Source organism: Rousettus aegyptiacus, unplaced genomic scaffold (assembly GCF_014176215.1).
Source record: "Rousettus aegyptiacus isolate mRouAeg1 unplaced genomic scaffold, mRouAeg1.p scaffold_m13_p_5, whole genome shotgun sequence".
In the NCBI taxonomy this organism is placed as follows: Eukaryota; Metazoa; Chordata; class Mammalia; order Chiroptera; family Pteropodidae; genus Rousettus; species Rousettus aegyptiacus.
Genome location: NW_023416308.1, coordinates 80398260 through 80419119, shown reverse-complemented (window position 1 = coordinate 80419119; position 20860 = coordinate 80398260). Strand labels below are relative to the sequence as shown.

General features: G+C 39.3%; 1 protein-coding gene across 1 annotated transcript; it reads left to right on the top strand.

The window, feature by feature from the left end:
• The first annotated feature begins 3973 nt into the window (after positions 1-3973).
• LOC107506576 (interferon-induced very large GTPase 1-like) lies at positions 3974-20420 on the top strand. Its single transcript, XM_016137276.2, is given in 4 exon segments — positions 3974-4105; positions 5857-5980; positions 17783-20226; positions 20228-20420. Coding segments are annotated over 2 exon segments (2523 nt in total). The 5' UTR covers positions 3974-4105; positions 5857-5980; positions 17783-17784; the 3' UTR covers positions 20309-20420.
• Positions 20421-20860: the final 440 nt, after the last annotated feature.

Sequence of the window (20860 nt, the reverse complement as noted above, 5' to 3'; positions counted from 1 at the left end):
AAGCAAAGGAAGAAATTTTCAGTCAGAGGGAAAAGCTTGGGTAAACAAAAATCACAGCTTGAAAATAGTGAGAAAGGACTCCTGAGTCCATTTTCCATGGAAATAAATTATTTTAAAGGGAATAATGACAATAGCACTCTTAACAGAACTAATCAGCCCAAATTCTCATATTCCTGTCATCTGCAAGGATACTTCTACCTGGTAACTTGTTCAGATATCCATGGCTTCTGAAGAGAACAGAATAAAGGCAGCAGAAGTAAGAAAAACTCATGGTTCACAGGAGAAAAGGAAGATGCTCTTCTTTCTACCTCCTCTGGCAAGCAACACCCTACTGGCTGCAGCTAAGCACTTCCTTGATGGATACAAGAGAAGTCCACGAAACAGGATCTGATGCCTCTGTCTTTTTCTGATGTGATATTATGATATAATAAGTAATATATATTTGGTCTTTGTCCTGGTTTCTGACACAAGCCTCTTCAAACCCTTGTAAAAATTCCTCAGTTATAAAATCTCTCCAAGCACCTTTTGATCTAATAAGGTGAGTCTGGATGGGCTCCTGCATGGGGGCTGGTCACTAGAAAGAAAAAGCCAAGATTAGGAGCTAGGTATTTTCAGTCCCACCCCACCCCCATCTCCAGAGAGTGGAGAAGGGCTGGGAACGGAATTCATAGTAGTTCCTGCCACATGAGAAAACCTCTATAAAATCCCAATAGCATGGGTTTCCGAGACCTTCTAGGTTTTTTAACACAACCTATACTGGAAGAGTAAGAACCACAACTACATGGGAACAGGAGCTCCTGCACTCAGGAGCTTCTGTGTTTCTTCATCTGGCTGTTCATATGTATCCTTTATCATATCCTTTAAAGATAAGTGTTTCTCTGAGCTCTGCAAACCACTCTAGAAAATTAATAGAACCTGAGAGAGGGTTTGTGGGAACTTCCGATTTGTAGCCAAGTCAGACAGAAGTTGTGGGGACCCTGGGGACCTACTACTTGGGATTGAAATCTGCGGATGAGGGCAGTCTCATGGGACTGAGCCACTAACCTGTGAGATCTGACACTATATCCGGGTAGTATCAGAATGAGTTTAACTGTAGGACACGCAATTGGTGTGACTCAATTGCTTCGTGAAGGGAAAACACCTACACGTCTGCTGTTGAAACAAAGGAAGACTGAGTTGTTACTGATACACCTAGATTATCAGATTTTTCTTCCTCTTCTTCCCATCTCGGCTGGCAAGTATCTCCCAGCAGATTTCAAAGAGGCTAACAGAGTCCCTTAAAAGATACATGCTCCTAGCCAAAAGATGAGCAAGCTAGAAGGAAAGAATTAGGATAAAATGCCAGGTATTTTCATTTCATTTCACATTTAAAAGGCAGGAAACACTCAGTGATCTCAGCTGCCCTTCTCTCTCGTCAGTGGGCTAGAGATGGGTTGCTCAATCTGGAAGACCTTCAGTCAAAGCTGGGTTTATGGCTGGAACTAGGCTGAGGCAAGTGAGGCATCTGGAGTGTAAAATTTAAGTACTCCTTCACTGTCTAGTTCCCTTGTCCCCTAAGTGCCTCTCTGGCCTCACCTTTCTCCCAGCCCTGGGTGAGCCCCTAGATCATTGGCTTTCTCTAGTATCCCTAGGTAGGTCTGGGTGAATTCCTTTTCCCTCAGTTTATTCAGAATAAAACTAGAAACTTGCACATGTAACAAGTTAGGAAACTGGCAGAAAAACCTAGAGATAACAGCTTCCAAAGAACATTCATCACTTGACACATTCTTCTGTGAAAAACAAGCATTTCTCAGAATTGAGATGAGAATGACAAATGAAACCAAAAGTCTTTTCTCAGTGTTGGCCATTTCCCTGAGTAACAGAAGACAGCTGTGATGGAATAAACTCATTTGTGAATCTGATTTTCAGGCCATGAATTGCTTACCCCCTTCATTAATTTATATATTTACTCAGATCTTACCATATACAGAAAATGTGCTCAAATGTGAGAGAATCTGAGGTGGATCAGACACACTGTATCATCTGGAGATTCATAGCATAGCAGCAGACAAAACACAGACACAGATACAAGACTCAGCATATGAGTGCAAAAAAGAAATCTTCCAAGAACTACAATATGGTGCAACTCATGTAGAAAAGCTCAGATGTTCAAATTAAACACTTGATGGAACATCGCAGCTGGAAACATTCCCCTTGATGCCTTGTCTTAATAAATTTGATTTTCAAACCAATTATGTGCCAGGGAGAAATTTTGAATTTGAATAACTACTTCAGGCCAAGCATTTTATCCCCATTAAATTCATATAAGGCAGACAGTATATTGGCACAAATTCATTCTACTACTCAGCTGCTCTTATACTTGGGTTGCCTTCCCCATACCTGAGACTTAAGTAAATACAGCTAGTAACTGTTGAATGCTGGGCTCAAATCTGTCTCTGAGTATCTGCTTATTAGAAAACACCAATGCTCCAATCTAAGGGAAAGAGTAGGAAAAAGGACGATGTGGGTAGGATTTCCGGAGGAACTAGAAAAAAGGAGTATGAAGTTCACCTGGAAGAATACATGAATAAGAAAAAATATATATAAACTCAGACACAGACAAGATTTTAGAGGTTACCAGAGGGAAGGAGGGTTGGGGAGAGGTAGATAAGGATAAAGGGAGTTAAATACATGGTGACAGAAGATTTGACTTTGGGTGGTGAACACGCAAGGCAATATACAGATGATGCATTATTGAACTGTACACTTGAACCTATATAATTTTAACTAATGTCATCCCAATAAATTTAGTTTAAAATATTTAAATAAATAAATAAAATATGAAATAAAAGGACAGGGGTACTGGTCTGAAATCAATATTATAATGAATTATATTTAGAGAAATATAATAAAATGCTTTACATGGGATTAAGTTTGAGGGCCAACTGTCAGAAATAACATTTTAGAAAGCTCTAATATAAAAGATGGCAAACAGTATACTTTCTCACCAGAAACATAGAATATGCTCTTTAGATTTTTCCCCCCTCTCTTTAATTCCTGCACCCCACTTCCACCCCTGAACCATGGGTGTTGCCTTTTCCCCTTAGAGATGGATCTCTGAAGGTGGGGCATTCCCTCCCACATGATCACTTGCAGTGTGCACCCAGGGCCTGGGGCCTGGGGTCTGGGTCCTGGGGTTTGAGGCCTGAGGTCTGGGGTCTGGCGTCCCAGGGAATGATCTGTGGATCCACCTGGGGGGTGACCCTAGAACCTTCTACATGCAAAACAGACATGCTAACCACTACACTATGGAGCCACCCCCTCTTTGGATTTTTTTATACAACACACCTTTAAGAGCTTAGTGTATCTTGGAGGCGAATCATCCAATTCAGTAATAAAATGTTGGAAGATTTGTTAATTTTCAAACTATTTTGGGAAACAGAGCTTGAAGACTTGAAACTAATTCTGGCATAAAAGTTTTTTTACAGGAAATAGAGTATATATCCAACAGTTACTAGCTATATTTACTTAAGTCTTGGGTGTGGGTAGAGCAACCCGAGTATGAGGGAGCTGAGTAGTAGAATAAATTTGTGCTAATATACTGTCTACCTTAGCACTGAGTGCATGCTTCTCTCTTTGTTCTTGAGTAACAAGAACTAGAACAGTAAAGAATTAAAGCATTTTCTCTGAGAAAGACACCTCTCTAGAATATATGCCTATGTCTTGTCTCCCAAATTCTTTCCTTATCCTGCTTCTATGTTCATTATCTTGTGTTCACCCAACCCCCATCATTGGTACACACACACACACACACACACACACACACACACACCAACATTAGTCTTCTAATTGTATAATAATAAAAACCCAGGAATCCAAATATAAACAAGCAAACAAATTCTTTTCAATCAGCTGATTTTTTAAAAAAGAAAAAAAAAAACCAGAAACAAACTGAAATCTCTTCTTCACTTCCTCCTCAACGAATAAGTTTAGGTACTTCAACCACAGCAGGAGTCTGAGTCTGAGCTGAACATGTGTCAGCAGCCTACCAGACTCAGGCAAGGAACCTACTCTACAGGCAGATCTCTCTGGAGCAAACTGAAAACAGGAGCTGGGCAGGAGACAGGTAGGTAAAGAAGGAGGGAAATGAGGTGGACAGATACAAAGACAGACTCAAAGACTAAAGTAGAAACAGAAATTGATAAAGAAAATCACAGGAATAATCAGACACAAGGAGAGTAAGACATGCTAAGAACACAAACATGAACATGGCACTGTCATTTCTTAAAAGACAGCTCTAAATCGGGGGAAAGGAAGTATATTATCTAAATGGACAATGAAACAATTCGATATTCTGTGTTACCAAATAAAAATAAATCTGGACAGGTAAAAAGAGACTTTATTTGAAAGGATTATTGCAATAAAGGGAAGGAAACTTGCAATAGAGAAAACGATTCAAACAGAGCTGCAAGCATCTGACAGGCCAGGCAAAAAGGAATTTCTTTTTATAAGGAAGAGTCAATGAGGTTTTTCTAGAAAGAATGGGGTGTGGAGGGAGCGAGATAATCAGGAAATACTTTTCCCTGAAGTTTACTGATGCTTAGGCAGGATCTTAAGGAGGGGATATTTGCTGGGTCAGAAGGAGGTGGGTCAAAGTTCAGGGGCCTGGAGAGAAGCTTAGTTAAGGTTTAGTTACAAGCACTTTGTTCTGATTGATCAATAAAGACATACAGTTCAGCTCAGCGTTTTTGAAGCAAAAAGAAAAGAAAAAGGAAAATCAAAGGGTTTGTGACTTCATTACAAATGAAAAAGGGAGGCATCGATGAGTCTTATCTAAGTCATACAGGGAAGGGTGGTCCTCTGCAGTAAGCCATATCTTAGAGCACAAAACGGTGGATAGATTTCTAAAACTGTTTTCCAGGAGTAAAGGGCTCAAGAAAAGTTTAACATTTTTATTATGGTTCATGTAAGTAACAGATGCTTTTGTAAGTACAGAGAAGAGAGGCACTAACTCAACCTGAAAGGTAAGTGGAAGGCTTCCCAGATAAGGAGAAACTTGAACTAGGAGAGGAGTATAAAGCCCTGGGCAATCAGGCACTTGAGACTAATATATCAACCTGAGCTAAGAGAAAGAGGTTAGGAATCAGGAACTCCAAAGGGGTAGAAGACAATTCACAGAAAGATGAAAAGAGCAAATGTTTGGTAAACAAATGTGTGCCATACCATGCATATAAGTCTTTCCGACTAAAAGGTTCTCTCTGGCAATAACTCTCTGCCTGATACAAGGATTCTATTTAATTTTTTTGCTGTTGTTGTTTTCTCCTATATTTATTACCCACATTATCCATCTGTTATTCTTTTATTTTCCCTCCCAGAATCAACTATTAGCTCTCTTACGGTGGAACCATATTCGAACTTTATTTTAATTAAATTTATTGGGGTAACATTGGTTAATAAAATTATATAGGCTTCAAATGTATAATTCAATAATATGTCATGTGTATTGCATTGTGTTCTCCACCCAAAGTTAAATTTCCTTCCATCACCATATATTTGACCTCCTCTACCCCTAGCTCCGTTCTCTCTCCCTGTTCCCCCACCCTCTGTTAAACACTAAACTAGTCCATTCATTTCATCTTTGCTTTTACTTCTCTTGCCTTTGAGATTAAATTGAGGGGGAGAGGGGCAGAGACGAAGGGAGGAAAAAACCCAGTTTACAATCAATAATCCTTATGATGATGTTTAAATTTAAGAGTCATTACTAAACACATAATTCAAGACTCTTGGCCCTTAATGAAAAGAAATGTTAAAACATGGGGAAAACAGGGGTTTTTTTCCTGACCTTATTATTATAAATCAACGCCCTTTCCCACACAGGAAGCCAGAGCCTGGACTAAATCTGTGAGCCATAAAACTTTCAGAGAATCGGGGAAGGAACACACTCTACATCCACATATCTCTGGAGCGACCTGAAAACGAGAGCTGGGCCTGAAGGAGACAGGTAAGTAAGAAGGAAAATGCCAGAGATAAAGGTATAAGAACTGACATAGAGAATGAAAATGAGACAGTGATGAAGAGTCAAAAGGAGCAGAGACTAAAACAGAGACCCAAGGATAGAGTGTAAGGACAAAATATGAATTGGACATGGTCACTGACCAATAAATTATGGCCATAAGTACGAGAAGGGGAATATATAATCCAAACAGATAATCAAGAAACACTGTGAAAATCTACATAATACACCTAAACACAAGGTATTCTTGATAAGACAGAAAAGAAAGTTCCTAACTCAACCTAGAATATTAATAGAAGGCTTCACAAATAAGGAGAAACTCGAATGAGGTCAGAAGGAATATAGAGCCCCTGGCACAGAAGATTGGGAAAGACCGATGTGTAATATTTAAGAGTCAAGAAATGCCACACGAAGGAAGAAAGATGGCAGAGTGTAGTGTCTAAGGGAAAAGGGTGAAGTGAGTATGAAGAAAAGAAAAATGAGCGGCTATGCAAGAAACTGTAGAGATTGATTACTGTTAAATTTTAAGAGCCTTGAATGCCAGGGTAAGTACTTTTAAGTGTATCATAAAGACATGAGAGTTTTTGAGGCTTTATAAACAAGGCAACAAATTATTTAAATTTGGATGTCAGAAGGATGACTTTGGAAGTAATGTAAGAATAAATTATAAGCAAGAAAAACAAAATTATTGAATACACCAGAGAAGAAAAAGTGAGGGTCTAATGGCAATGTAAATATGGAATAGGTAACAGATTCAAGAGCAAATTGTTGCAATTGAATATATAGGATACCTTATGCCTGATATGTAGTAGACGCCCCACAAGAAATGAAAAGTTATAAATGGAGACCTGAAAATGAAGGTGTCCAGAAAACAAAAGTGTCCACAATACCAGCCTTCTATCAAACCGGGAGGGGAGTATATATGCAGCCCTAAAAGGGAATCTGGACAGAAGTCTAGAACTACAATTGAGAATGAGTGTCTAACTAGAGTAGCCATCACCCTACCCAGGGTCATCAATCCAATAAGACCTACTACCAACACCAAGGCCAAAGTCAAAGAACAGGAACATATATAAAGTGGGCACCAAAAACCAAACAATGAGTACAATTTGGGACATCCTGTTTTGTTCCACCCTCATGGAGAGTTCTGGCTGGTGAAGACCACATCTCTTAGGATAATCCCTAGACTAGCTCTCCAAATACAGATCTTCATGCCCTTAACTTAGGGATTCACCTTTCTTCTCCCTTCTCTTGGGTGATATTGATATCCACCAACAATTCTCAAACATTTGGCTGTTCCTTGTGCAGTGTGTAGCTCCTTCGTGCCCAGCAAAAAGGTTTTCTATAACAATGTTGCATACAGTGTTGGGCATCAGATTGGGTTGTTAATATTATTGTGCAAGTGCTCTTTACACTTACGAATTTTTTGTTGCTGTATTTTATCAGGTACTAAGAAGCATACTAAACCTTTCCTAAATTAATTATAGATTACCAATTTCACCAAGTAATTCTGTAAAATGTGTTCTGTCTTTTTAACAAACCTTATGCCTTACAGCAGTGTTAGGCTTACAAAAATGAGCAGAAGGTACAGAGATTTTTCCGTATACCTCGTGCCCTCCCCCCACTGACATAGGCTCCCCCATTACCAACATCCCCCACCCATGTGGCACATTTGTTCCAACTGATGAACCTACACTGAAATATCAATATCACCCAAAGTACATAGTTTACATTGGGATTCGCTCTTGGTCTCGCACATTCTATGGGTTTTGAAAAATGTCTAATGAAGCGTAACTGAACTTACAATTTAGGAAATAGGTTCTCTGTGTTCCACCTACTCATCCCTTATTCCCTCTGCCCTCTGGCTACTACTCATCTTTTGCTGTCTCCATAGTTTTGTTTTTTCCAGAATTCATAGAGTTGAAATCATATAGTATGTATCTTTTTTGGTCTGGCTTTCGTACTTGGTAATATGCATATAAGTTTCCTCGGGTCTTTTTATTTCATTTCTTTCTTTTAATTTCTTTTTAGAACTGAACAATATTCCACTTTCTAGAGGTACCAGTTTATCCATTCACCTACTTAAGGACATCTTTTGCTTCCAAGTTTTCAAAATTGTGAATAAAACTACTATAGACATCCATGTGCAGGCTTTTGTGGACATAACTTTTCAAATCAGTTGGGTAAATATGAAGGAGTGGTGTGATTGCTGGACTTTATGGTTAAAGTATGTTTGGTTCTGTGAAAACCAACCAAACTGTCTTTCAAAATGGCTGTACCATTTTGCAGTGCTAGAAGTAGTGAATGAGAGTTGCCATTACGCTACATCCTTGCCAGCATTTGGTATAGTCGGTGCTGAATTTTGGCCATTCTAATGGGTGTATACTGATACATCACTGTTGCTTTAATGAACATTTCCCTAATGACATATGATGTGAAGCATCTTTCCATATGCTTATTTGCCATCTACATATCTTTTTCGAAGTGTCTGTTAAGATCTTCGGCCCATTTTTAATAGGAGTGTTCATTTTTATGGTTGAGTTTTAAGAGTTCTTTGCATATTCTGTGGGTTGCTTAATTAAATTTACTGGGGTGACATTGGTTAATAAAATTATACAGGTTCAAGTGTACAATTCAATAATATGTCATATGTGTATTGCATTGTGGGTTCACCACCCAAAATTCAATTTCCTTCCATCACCATATATTTGACCCCTTTATCCTAATCTACCTTGCCCCGCCACATTCCCTCTGGTAACCACTAAACTTTTGTCCATGTCCATGGGTCTCTGCTTCTTTGCCATGTTTATTTGTTGCTTTTACACCTCACATATGAAATCATATGGTTCTCAACTTTTTCAGTCTAACTAATTTCGCTTAGCATGTTTATCTCAAGATCCATTCACATTGTCACAAATGACAGACAGTATTACATCTTTTCTTATGGCTGAGTAAATTTCCATTGTATATATGTACCACAGCGTCTGTATCCAATCATCTATCGAAAGACACTTAGGTTGTTTTCATGTCTTGGCCACTGTGAATAATGCTGCAATGAACATCAGGGTGTATATATCTTTACAAATAAATGTTTTCAAATTTTTAGAGTAGATCCCTAGAAGACGGATTGCTGGGTCATATGGTATTTCTGTTCTGAATTTTTTGAAGAACCTCCATATTGTTTTTCGTAGTGGCTATTCCAATTTACATTTCTACCAGCAGTGTATGAGGGTTCCTTTTCTCCCACAACCTCTCCAACACTTGTTATTATTACTTGTCTTGTGGATAATAGCCATTCTAAGCAGTATGAGGTGGTATCTCATTGTGGTTTTGATTTGCGTTTCCCCAGTAACTAGTAAAGTTGAGCATCTTCTCATATGTTTGTTAGCCATCTGTATGTCTTCTTGAGAGAAGTGTCTGTTTGGGTACTCTGCCCATTTTTTAATTGGATTGTTTGTTGTTGTTGCTGTGGTTGTTGTTGCTGTTGAGTTGTATGAGTTCTTTGTATATTTTTGGATATTAGCCCATCATCGGAGGTGCTGGTTACAATTTATCTTCTCCTGTTCAGTTGGTTGCCTCTTTGTCTTGTTCTTTTGCTGTGCAGAAACTTTTTAGTTTCACATAGTCGCATTCATTTAGTTTTGCTTTTACTTCCCTTGCCTCTTGAAATCCGGGAGTTTGGTACCTATGTTTTCTTCTATGCTATTTATTGTTTCTGGTCTTATATTTAGGTTTTTGAATCATTTTGAGTTAATTTTGGTGTATGGTGACAGACAACAGTCTAGTTTCATTCATTCGCACATGGCTTTCCAATTTTCACAGCAGCATTATCGAAGAGATTTTCTTTTCTCTGTTATATGTTTCTGTTTGTTGAAAATTATTTGCCCATATATACAGGGGTTTGTTTCTGGACTTTCATTTCTGTTCCATTGGTCTGTGTGTCTGTTTTTCTGCCAATACCATACTGTTTTCCTGAGTCTGCCGGGTCTTAATTGCCTTCAGTTCAACATAATCCACGTGCCAACGTGGCACGTGTTAGGGCGATGTAGTCTAATTCCCCTCAATATACAGGATTAAGAAAACTCTGAGGCTGAGGAAAGAGTGTGGTTTTCTAAGGGAAGAAAATGAACCACAAAGTAGGAAAAGGAAAAAGAGTCGTTGTGAAAAGAATTAGGTGAATATTGCCAGATCGTAAGGGGTCTTGAATGCCAGGGCCAAGTAATTTCATTATATCATACACCAAAGAAGAGTTTTCAAAGTTTTGTAAACAAATGATCAAATATGAGTTTCAAGATGCAGCAAGAAAGATGGACCACACCAGGAGGAGAGAGAACAGATTCAAGATTTTTCCATATAGAATAGTCATATAAATAGGGCAAACTCATGCCCGATATTTAATAAGTCTCGAATCGGGACCACAGTTTAGGGAAAGACATAGGAAAAATGGGATTCCAAGACATAAAAGGTATCATCATTTCCCACCATCAGAACTGGCTACTCCAAAATGGCTAGAGCCAGGAATTCAAGATGAGTTTCTATGAACTATAATTGATATGTTTGCACAAGAGTTGAACCTTTAAACTCCTTTTTAAAAATCATTTTACATTTTCATTGACAGTTGACATACAATCTTATATTACTTTCAGGTGTACAAAACAGTCATTAGACATATCGATAACATACAAAGTGATCACCCCTATAAGCCTAGTACCCATCTGACAACATACATAGTTATTATAATATTACAATATTATTGACTACATTCCCTATGCTATAATTTATATCTCTAATTTATATCTCTTTTGCCTGATATAAGTATGGCTACAACAGCTTTTTTCCCCTATTTCCATTTTATATCTTTTTCCATCCATTTACTTTCAGTCTGCGAGTCTTTCGATCTGAAGTGAGTTTCTTACAGGCAGGATAAGTAAGGGTCTTTTTTTCTTATCCATCCAGCCACCCTATTTCTTTTGATAATTTAATTCGTTTACATTTAAAGTAACTATTGATAGATAGGTAGTTATCGTTATTATATTATGTATAACTTTGACCCTTCTCCTCCTCCCTAGACCTCTTTTCTCATTTTCCTCCTTCTCCTTCTTCTTCAAAAAGTCCCTTTAACATTTCTCGTAATACTGGTTTAGTGGTAATGAACTCCTTTAGCTTTTTCTTGTCTGTGAAGCTCTTTATCTCTCCTTCAATTCTAATGCCTTTGCTGGGTAATCTTGATTGTAGGTCCTTTCTTTCATCATTTTGAGTATTTCATGCCAATGCCTGCTGGCCTGCAAAGTTTGTGTGGAGAAATCAGCCGACAGTCTTATGAGAGCTAACTGCTTTTCTCTTGCTGCTTTTAGGATTCTCTGTCTTTAACCTTTGGCATTTTAATTATGATGTGTCTTGGTGTGGACCTTTTTCAGTTCATCTTATTTGGGACTCTATGCTTCTGGGTGTATCTGTCTATCTTCTTCACCAGGTTAGAGAATTTTTCAGTCATTATTTCATCAAATAGATTCTCAGTCTTTTGTTCTATCTCTTCTCCTTCTGGCATCCCTATGATGCGAATGTCGGTACAACTCATGTTTTCCCAGAGTCCTCTTAAACTATCCTCATTTTTTTCTTAATTCTTTCTGCTTTTGCTCTTCTAATTGCGTGTCTTCTGCTATCTTATCTTCCAAATCACTGATTTTATCCTCTGCTTCACCTAATCTGTTGATTCTTTCAAATGTATTCTTCATTTCAGTTATTGTATTCTTCATTACTGGTACTTCTTTTAGTTTTCTATCTCCACTTTTGTTTCCTATCTCTTGATTGAAATTCTCACCAAGATCATTGAGCACCCTAATAACCAGTGTTTTGAACTCTGCACCTGTAGAGGGCTTGTCTCCATGTGGTTTAGTTCATTTTCTGGAGCTTGTTCTATTCTTTCATTTGGGACATGTTTCTTTGTCTGCTCATTTAGGCTGCCTATCTGCATTTGTTTCCATGTATTGGGAAGTACTGCTATGTCTCCCAGCCTTGGCAGAGCGGCCTTATATAGTAGGTGTCCTCTGGGGCCCAGTGGTGTAGTCTCCCTGGTAGCCTGCCTGGGTGCTTCAGTTGTATCCCTTGTGTGAATTATAGTGCCCTACTGTTGTAGTTAAGCCTTTTTGCTGTTGGCACTTCAATGAGAGGGACTGACCCTCAGGCTGATTGGGTTTGATGACTGGTCATGACTGCAGTGAAGGAGCTGTTGTGTACAGGCTGACCCTTTAGGATAGGTTTGCTTTAGCGGGGTTCTGGTGTCACTTGTGGAGATGGTTTAGTGTTGCTCTGGTATGGTCTGAAACTGGCCACTGGATGTATTGTTCCTGGAGCCTCTTGGGAGGGGCACTAGTGAAGGCCAATGTCAGCTGCTATTTGTGTTGGGACTGGAAGTGCTTGGGAGAGGCTGTGCTGCAAACTGAGGCTGGCTGCCACTTGCTTCAGGTTTGGGACACTTTGGTGGGCACGGTGACGCCAGCTGAAACAAACTGCCACTTATCCCAGACCTGTGGCCACTTAGTTGAACCTGCAATGCCTCTGTCTCCCACAGTCCTTTATCTCTCTGGGACACAATCTCTGCTGGTTGTCATAGCCAGAGTGGTGAGGACTTCTCTTCCTGGCACTGGAGCCCTGGGCTGAGAATACTGGTGTGGGCCTGAGACCCCTCACTCCTTAGGAACGACCTCTGCAGCTGAGATATCCCTCCTGATTCTTAAGTGCAACACCATGGGTGTGGGACCAGCCCATTCTGCATCTCCACCCCTCTTACCAGTCTGGACATGAGTTCTTTATATTCTCAGTTATAGGATTTCTGTTTGGCTAGTCTTCAGGTGGTTCTCCAAGATGGTTATTCTATAATTTAGTTGTAATTTTGATGTGGTCATAGTAGGAGGTGAGTAGAGTGTACCTACTCTGCCATCTTGACCAGGAAGTCTCTGTATTTCGTTTATTGGTTTGCGTATTGAACTATCTGTGCATCCCAAGAATAAATCCCACTTGGTTATGGCGTATAATCCTTTTTATGTGTTCTTGAATTCAGTTTGATAATATCTTGTTGAGAATTTTTGCATCTATATTCATAAGGAATATTAGTCTGTAGTTTTCTTTTCTTGTAGTGTACTTATCTGGCTTTGGTTTCAGGGGAATGCCGGCTTCATAAAATGAATTTGGGAGTTTTGCCTCCTCTTCAACTTTTCAGAAGAGTTTGAAAACGACTGGTGTTAATTCTTTAAATGGAGGGTAGAATTTTCCAGTGACAACATCCGGTCCCGTGTTGCTGTGTTTAGAGGTTTTTGATTATCAACTCAATCTCCTTATTATCTGCCTGTTCAAATTTTGTTTCGTCATAATTCAGCCTTGGTAGGTTGTATGTTTCTAAGAGTATACCTATTTCTTGTATGTTAGATCATTTTATTGGCATATAATTGTTCATAGTGGTCTCTCATGATCCCCTGTAACATCAATGTCTCTACTTTCACTTCTTTTTATTTGTGTCTTCTCTTTTTTTCTTAGTAGAGCTAAAGTTTTGTAAATTTTATCTTTTCAAGAAGGCATTTGTTTCATTGATTTTTCTTCATTAACTTTCAGGCCTTTGACTTATTCAGATCTTTTATTTCCTTCTGAGCTTTATTTCTTTCCTTCTGCTAATTTGGGGCTTAGTTTGTTCTTCTTTTTCTAGTTTCTTGAAGTGTAAAGTTAGGTTTATTTGAGATATTTTTTTCTAAATATATGTATTTTTCCCTATAACTTCCCTCTCAGAACTGCTTTTGAAGCATCCAATAGTTTTAGTGTTGTGTTTCCATTTTCATTTGTTTTAAGATTTTTCTAAATTTCCTTTTGATTTTTCTTTGACTCATTGGTTATTCAGGAGTGTGTTGTTCAATTTCTACATATTTGTAAATTTTCCAGTTTTACACTTGTTTATTTCTAGTTTAGTGCCATTGTGGTTGGAAAAGATACTTGATATAATTTCAGTTCTCTTAAATTTGCTGAGATTTGTTATGTGTGTTACCATATGATCTGTATTGGATAGTGTTTCATGTACAACTGAGAGTGATGTGTATTCTTTTGCTGTTGCATGGAATGTTCCATAAATGTCTGTTTCATCCATTTGGTCTAATGTATATTTCAAATCCAATGTTTTGTTGATTCTCTGACTGGATGACCTGTCCATTGCTGAAAATGGAGGTACTGAATTCTCACTACTACTGTATTGTTGTCTTCTTCCTTGAAATCAGTTAGTATTTGCTTAAGAAATTTGGGTGCTTTAATTTTGGGTGCATATATATTTATGATTATTCTATCTTCTTGATGAATTGACCCCTTTATCATTATACAGAGACATCTTTATCTTGTGTTACCATTTTTGGTTTAAAGTCTATTTTCTGATGTAAGTATGTTTACTCCCCTTTTTTTGTGTTCTACTCACATGGAATATCCTTTTCCATGCCTTCACTTTGAGCTTATGTGTCTCTTTAAAGCTAAAATGAATCTCCCATAAGGATCATATAGCTATGTCGTCTGATAGCAATCCGTCTAGTCATTCTGTGCCTTTTGATCGATGAATTCAATCTATTTACATCTAAAGTAAATACTTACATGTAAGGACTTAGTACTGCCATCTTCTTAATTGCTTTCTGGTTTGTTTTTTATTTCCATTGTTTTTTTTCCTTCCATTTCTGCCTACCTTTTTAAATTGGTATGCTCTGTTTCCCCCTTTATTTTTTGTGAATCTACTGTAGGTTTCTGCTTTGTGGTTATCTTGAGGCTGACATAAAACACCTCATAGATCACGGTGGCCGGGACGTGGAAGCAACGGAAGTGTCCTACGATAGATGACTGGATAAAGAAGATGAAATATTATTTAGCCATAACAAAAGATGAAATACTGCCATTTGTGACAACATGGATGGCTCTTGAGAAATCGCGTTAAGCAAAATAAGTCAGACAGGAAAAGTTGAAAACTATATATTGCTCACTTGCAGGATATAAGACTGAAAGCAACAAACACCTCATAGATAAAACAGCCCATTTAAAGCTAATAGCAACTTAATTTTGATCACCTGTAAGAGCTCCACCCTTTTACTCCTCCTTTATATTCGAATGTTATAATATACCTCTTTACTGTATACTTATTAACTATTATAGTAGCTATAGTTATTTTTAATATTATTTCCCTTTAACCTTTACAGTATAGTTAAGTGGTTAACACACAATCCTATTACAGAATTATGGTTTCCTAAATATAACCTTTATCAGAGTTGTATAATTTCATATATTTTCATGTTGGTGATTAGTATCTTTTCATTTCGGCTTAAAGAATTTCTTTCAGCATTTCTTACAAGGCAGGTCTAGTGTTGATAACCTCCCTTAGCTTTGTTTGTCTAGGAAACAATTTCTCATTCATATCTAAAGGATAACTTTGCCAAAGTATTCTTGGATGACAATTTTTTTCTTTCAACACTTTGAATATGTCATTTTACATTTTCCTGGGCTGTAATGTTTCTGCTGAGAAATTCATTTTTAGGTTACAATCTTTTTTCCCTGTTTGCTTTTCAGATTCTCTTTGGCTTTCACTTTTCAGTTTCATTATAATGTGATTGGAGGTCTTTTTGCATTGAGATAATAGAATGATCTATATCAGCTTTGTGAACTTGGATGTCAATTCTCTCCCCAGGTTTGGGAAATCCTCAGTTATTATTTCTTTAAACAAACTTTCTGCACCCTTCTCCTCTTTTCCTTATGGAATCCTGATTGTTCTAACTTTTGTTCTTTTCATGTAATCCCATAGATCACGTAGCCTTTTTTTTAAAATCTTCATCATTCTTTTATTCTTAATTGGGTTATTTCAAAATACCTATCCTCTAACTCTCCCATTTCCTCTACTCTGAAACAGATACTCTCTATTACAGTTTCCATTTCATTCATTACATTCTTCAATTCCAGAATTCCACAATGATTTCTATTTCCTTAGAGAATATCTCATTTTGTTCACATATTTTCCCCTGGTTTTCCTAAATTGTCTTTCTGCATTTTCTTGTTGCTTGTCGAGTTTCTTTAAAACGGCTATTTTGAATTCTTTGTCTACCAGGTCACAAAATTCCATGCCTTTAAGCTAGGTTACTGGAGAATTATCATCTTTTAGACATGACATGTTTCCTTGATTTTTCATCTCCTTGTAGTTGTATATTGCTGCTTTTACCTTTAAAGTAGCAGACACCTCCTTCAATCTTTACTAGTTGCCTTATACGAGCTATTTTGTTTATTAGTGTTATTATATCTGGGTTTTATTGGCCTTTATATGGGTATACCTGCTCCACTCTTCTTGTTCTTTCTTGTAGCAGAATTCTGAAGCTTTTATGTCTTCTCTAGTTTTTACAACTCACCAGCCTGGCTACTGAAAACTTCTCTTTTGTTTTCCAGAAGGTGGCGCAATAGTTCAAATGCGTGGTTTCTCCCTTGCACACAAATCCTATTGTTTTTCTGATAGCACTACATTTATGAGACTAGCTCTCCATACTGAACTTGGGAGCTCACCAAAGGAGTTGGCCACAGGGTTGACAAAGTTATGGGCTTAGCACCCAGAGCACTAGGCATGCCTGCAGACCCAGTGGGGAGATCCTCTGGTAAGGTTCTCTCTAAAGGACATGGGAGGCCTTCATGCTGAAGCCCTCAACGCAATCAGCAGGAACCGCATCCCTTTAATGCTCTTTGATATTTTTATCTGCCTCTTTCTCATTTCTTCCTTCCTACCCACCCTTCACACCTTTCCCCCCAACACACACACCCAAGTCATGGCGGTCCTGCCACAATACTCTGGATGCCGCTAGAAAGCAATGTGTTTCTCTAGCCATGTCCCACATGACTAAGGTAGTCAGGATTTCACTCACCACTTTACTTTTCTCCACTGGAGAGATCACCAGTACCAGATATTTTGGCCAATGTAATGTAACCAAACTCATGCTGGACTCTCCCTTTCGGAAGACTAGGCTTCAGTAAATTTCTCTCATCTGTGGGTATCTGCCTAGGTCAGCATTATAAAGGATTTTTTCCAGTCATGACAAGACTGGTTCCCTGGCTCTGCCAGTTCCAGAGCCCATACGAAAGTCCTCTGTCTATTACCATATGCACAGGTGGTCAAGACTACTTTCACATCCCTGGGCATGTGGTGCTAGGTCCCGCCATTCCTACAGGGGCAGAAAAGATGGATGTCTAATTAGTTGTTTTAAAATGGGTACACAAAGGAGGAGCATCTTATGATACCATGTGCTAATACTAAGGAGTTCATTTTAAAGGACAGGAGAGTATATAAATATTACGAAATGGTATAAGAAGTAAAAGACAGGAAGGGAATCATTCAACACAGTGTGATAGTAACTAATTAAGGAATAATAGTGGTACCACTCTTGTCTTTCAAATAAACATCAAGCTATCAAGCTCATGTATATTTTCAAACTGCAGCCCTTAGCTTAACGCTCTCCATACAATTGATTCTGTATAAATAGAAAGTGCCAAACGCTAGGCTATTACATTGCAACTCATTCTGGCAACTAAAAAGGCATCACATGGTGAGAACACCCACAAAGATATCTTGCACGCACACACAGAAATTTATAAACAGTGTTAACAAAAAATATTTGCTGAAATAATGAAAGAATGGGAGAATGCCTTTGAGACTTGCCATTTGCACTACACTCACACTTTTGGACACGTGGCTCACACTTCCTAAGGCCATGGCACAGGCTAACTGAGTGTCCTTTCTTTTCACAGCCATGGACACAACAAACTCAACCCCTGATGAACCCCTGCTAAGAGGCAAAAGGAAGCAAAATCTCCAAGACATGCTGAGAGAAGTAGGACTGGCAGTTGAGTACTGGTTACCCAAGCTGCAGGAGCACCTAGGTGTGACCTGTGCTCAAGGCTTACAACATCTAGAAAAAAAAGACCTCCAGAAGCTCAAATCTCAGGCACGACATCCCTGGGAGGAAAGGGCTCTGGAGAAGCTGCTTCACTTGTCACAGTCAGATAGTCTTTCAGAATTACAAGAGTCTCAGGTGAAAAGGGTAAAGGAAAAGCAAAAGAAGGCAGAACAGGTGCTGCAGGAGCTAAGAAACATGCTGTCAGAAACGAGGCAACAGCAGGAAGAGGCAGTGAGGAAAAAAGAGGCAGAGCTGAGGCAGGCAATGGAGATCCCTAAAGAGTACTGGCCGCCCCCCCAAAAGTCCCTACAGGAAGTCATGGAATACATACAGAGACAACTTAACTTCACAGAGGGGATACTGTCTCACAGGGAAAATCTCTCAGATAAAGATCTGGTGAGATGGGCATCTGGAGGGTTGGCCTTGCAGGGAATTTATAAAACCAGCTACCAGAGGGGACTTATAGAGAAGAAAGAAGAGCTACTCAGTGTCCCCAAAGAGTTCTTACTCTCTGGACCTGAGCAGGACACACGAATGAAAACAAAAGAATTTACGTCTTCTCAAGCAGAATCCATGTTCACCAAGACAATAGAGAACCTGGGCTTCAGTGTAACTGCCTCAGCCAATGGTGGAGGTTGGGGATTTAGCTTGGAAACTGGTATGGATCACAGCAAACATTCAGAATCTAAGGAAACTCATCAATCACGTTCTGAGCACTCTTATTTCTGCTCTATCAAGTTCAACTACGTCCCGCTTGCCTCCTGCCACTTTCCCATTGATCAGCTGCAGTTCTCCAAGGCTGCACTCCAGGAACTGAAACGCGTTGAAGATCTTCTGAGTCACTCTGCAGGCTCAGACAGCCTGCCCTTGCTGAGGCACAGGGCTGAAGCTTTCTTCCACAGGTTTGGCTCTCATGCCAACCAGGGCCCTCTGCAACTGGGAGGAATCTACTGGTGGAAAGCCACTTCAGAGGGTTTCCAAAGCGAGCAGCTGGCAGAAGTGAAAGAGCAGTCAGCAGAGTCCCTGAATAGTTACATAACAGAGAGCTATAGTGGATTCCAAGTGAAAGTTGCTGCCGGTGTGGATGTGTCAGACTCTCATTCAAAATCGGCCTCCCAAAGCACAACTTCCCAAAATCTCCAAACCAAAGTCCGATTATCTGTGGCCCAGACAGGTGGCCCACCAGAAGCAAACAGCTTTTTCCAGTGGAAAGCTGGCCTAGTTGCCAGTAATAAAACCTGGTGTGTCATTGACCGGGGGCTTCAGCTGGTGCCCATTTGGGACATCATCCTCTCCAGCCACAGAAGTGATTTTCAGGATCCTCTTCAGATAGCTAACTTCCTGAAAGACAGCTACAATGCTGTGAGTGGCCTCACTGCCCAGATCCAGGCTGGAGAAGAATTACCGAGTGCTGTGAAGGAGGCTAGGGTTTTCCTAGAAGATGTGAAATCCTGGGAGGTATCGAATCCTGAAGAGCAGCTTAAAACACTGATGAACTTCAAGCAAATGTTGAATCAAAAAACACAAAGTTATGACACTTGGGTTAACATATGCCTCACAGATCAGAGTCTGCAGAATTTTCTGGTAAACACTGTTAACTTTTGCAAAAAGTCTTCCATTTATAAAACTAAATTTATTAAATCTCAATTGAGTAGCCTTTTGGATCCTCACATCTATAAAGCGACAAACTTTCCTCAGGCTCATTCCATCATGCAGTGGACCTTCCAGCCAGAGTCAGAGCAAGAGCACACCAACATCTCTCAATTTTCTGAATTAATTAAACTCTTAAAGGAAACCCAGAATTACCTCATGGAAGTGAAGGCCAAATCTGAATCTACAGAAATAGTGGAGGAAGCTCAAAGAAAGGCGACTTACAAGGTCAGTTTGTCTCTTGGCTGCTTCTTGAACTACCTCCAAGAAACAGAGCAGCCAGACACACAGCTCTTGCTACTTTCCATTGCAGCTGGTGCAGGATATCATGTGGTAAACAAGACCTTTCAGTATCTCCTGGGGTGTGCTGAGTTAGACTTCCTACTGGATAAAATGCAAACTGCCCAAGTTCAATACCAGGAACTCAAAACTATTTGTACCCACAGGGCTCAGGCATTCCTGGTACTCACAGTTCTTACAGCTACTGTTGGAGTTACAGAGGTTTCTCCAGAGGAGAAAACACAACGTTTGGCATTAATAAGACGTCACATGGGCCAGTCTTTGTCTAAAGAAGTTGAATGTGTCCTCACCACACTTGAAGCTGATCATAATTGGGAAAATCTAGAGAAAGACTTGAGATCCCTCATTGATGGTAATTATGAACCCACCATCTCTTCACTGCCAGTGGATGAAGCGAGAAAAAATTTGGAAAGTATTTTCCATGTAAAGAAACAGCCCCATGAACCACGTAATGAAAATACCGAATGGAAAGTCATAGAAGACAGAGCTTTCCTAGAATTACTCCAACGTCTAGGCCTAGAAAATTACTATCCAAAAAACATGAACAGAGCTAACTTCCAACTGATCTACAAGGCTTCTGTTTACAATACCCAGCCCAGTTCTGAACAGGAACTTCCCTTCTATTTCCTGCAGAAGCTCATGATGCTGGATTATGGGCTGCGATACCTGGTCTTCAGAGATGATGTTAACACAGAGAATCAAGTCTATCCAAGTGCCTTGAATCAGGAAAAGAAGCCTTTTGATCCATACGAAGACTTGTTTGAAGACAGCGATCCTCCCACTAAACCTTCAGTCACAAATCCTAGGCCCCATATTCATCCTATGGATATTCAGATGGCAATTCTTCACTGTGCTGATGATTTTTCCAGACAATATATTTTGACCAAACTTTCCATTTGTCAGTTTGCCCTCCCCCTTCTCATACCTAATCCCGGCAATTCTGAAATCGAGTTCTCTCTCTGGTCTCTCAGTCAAATTA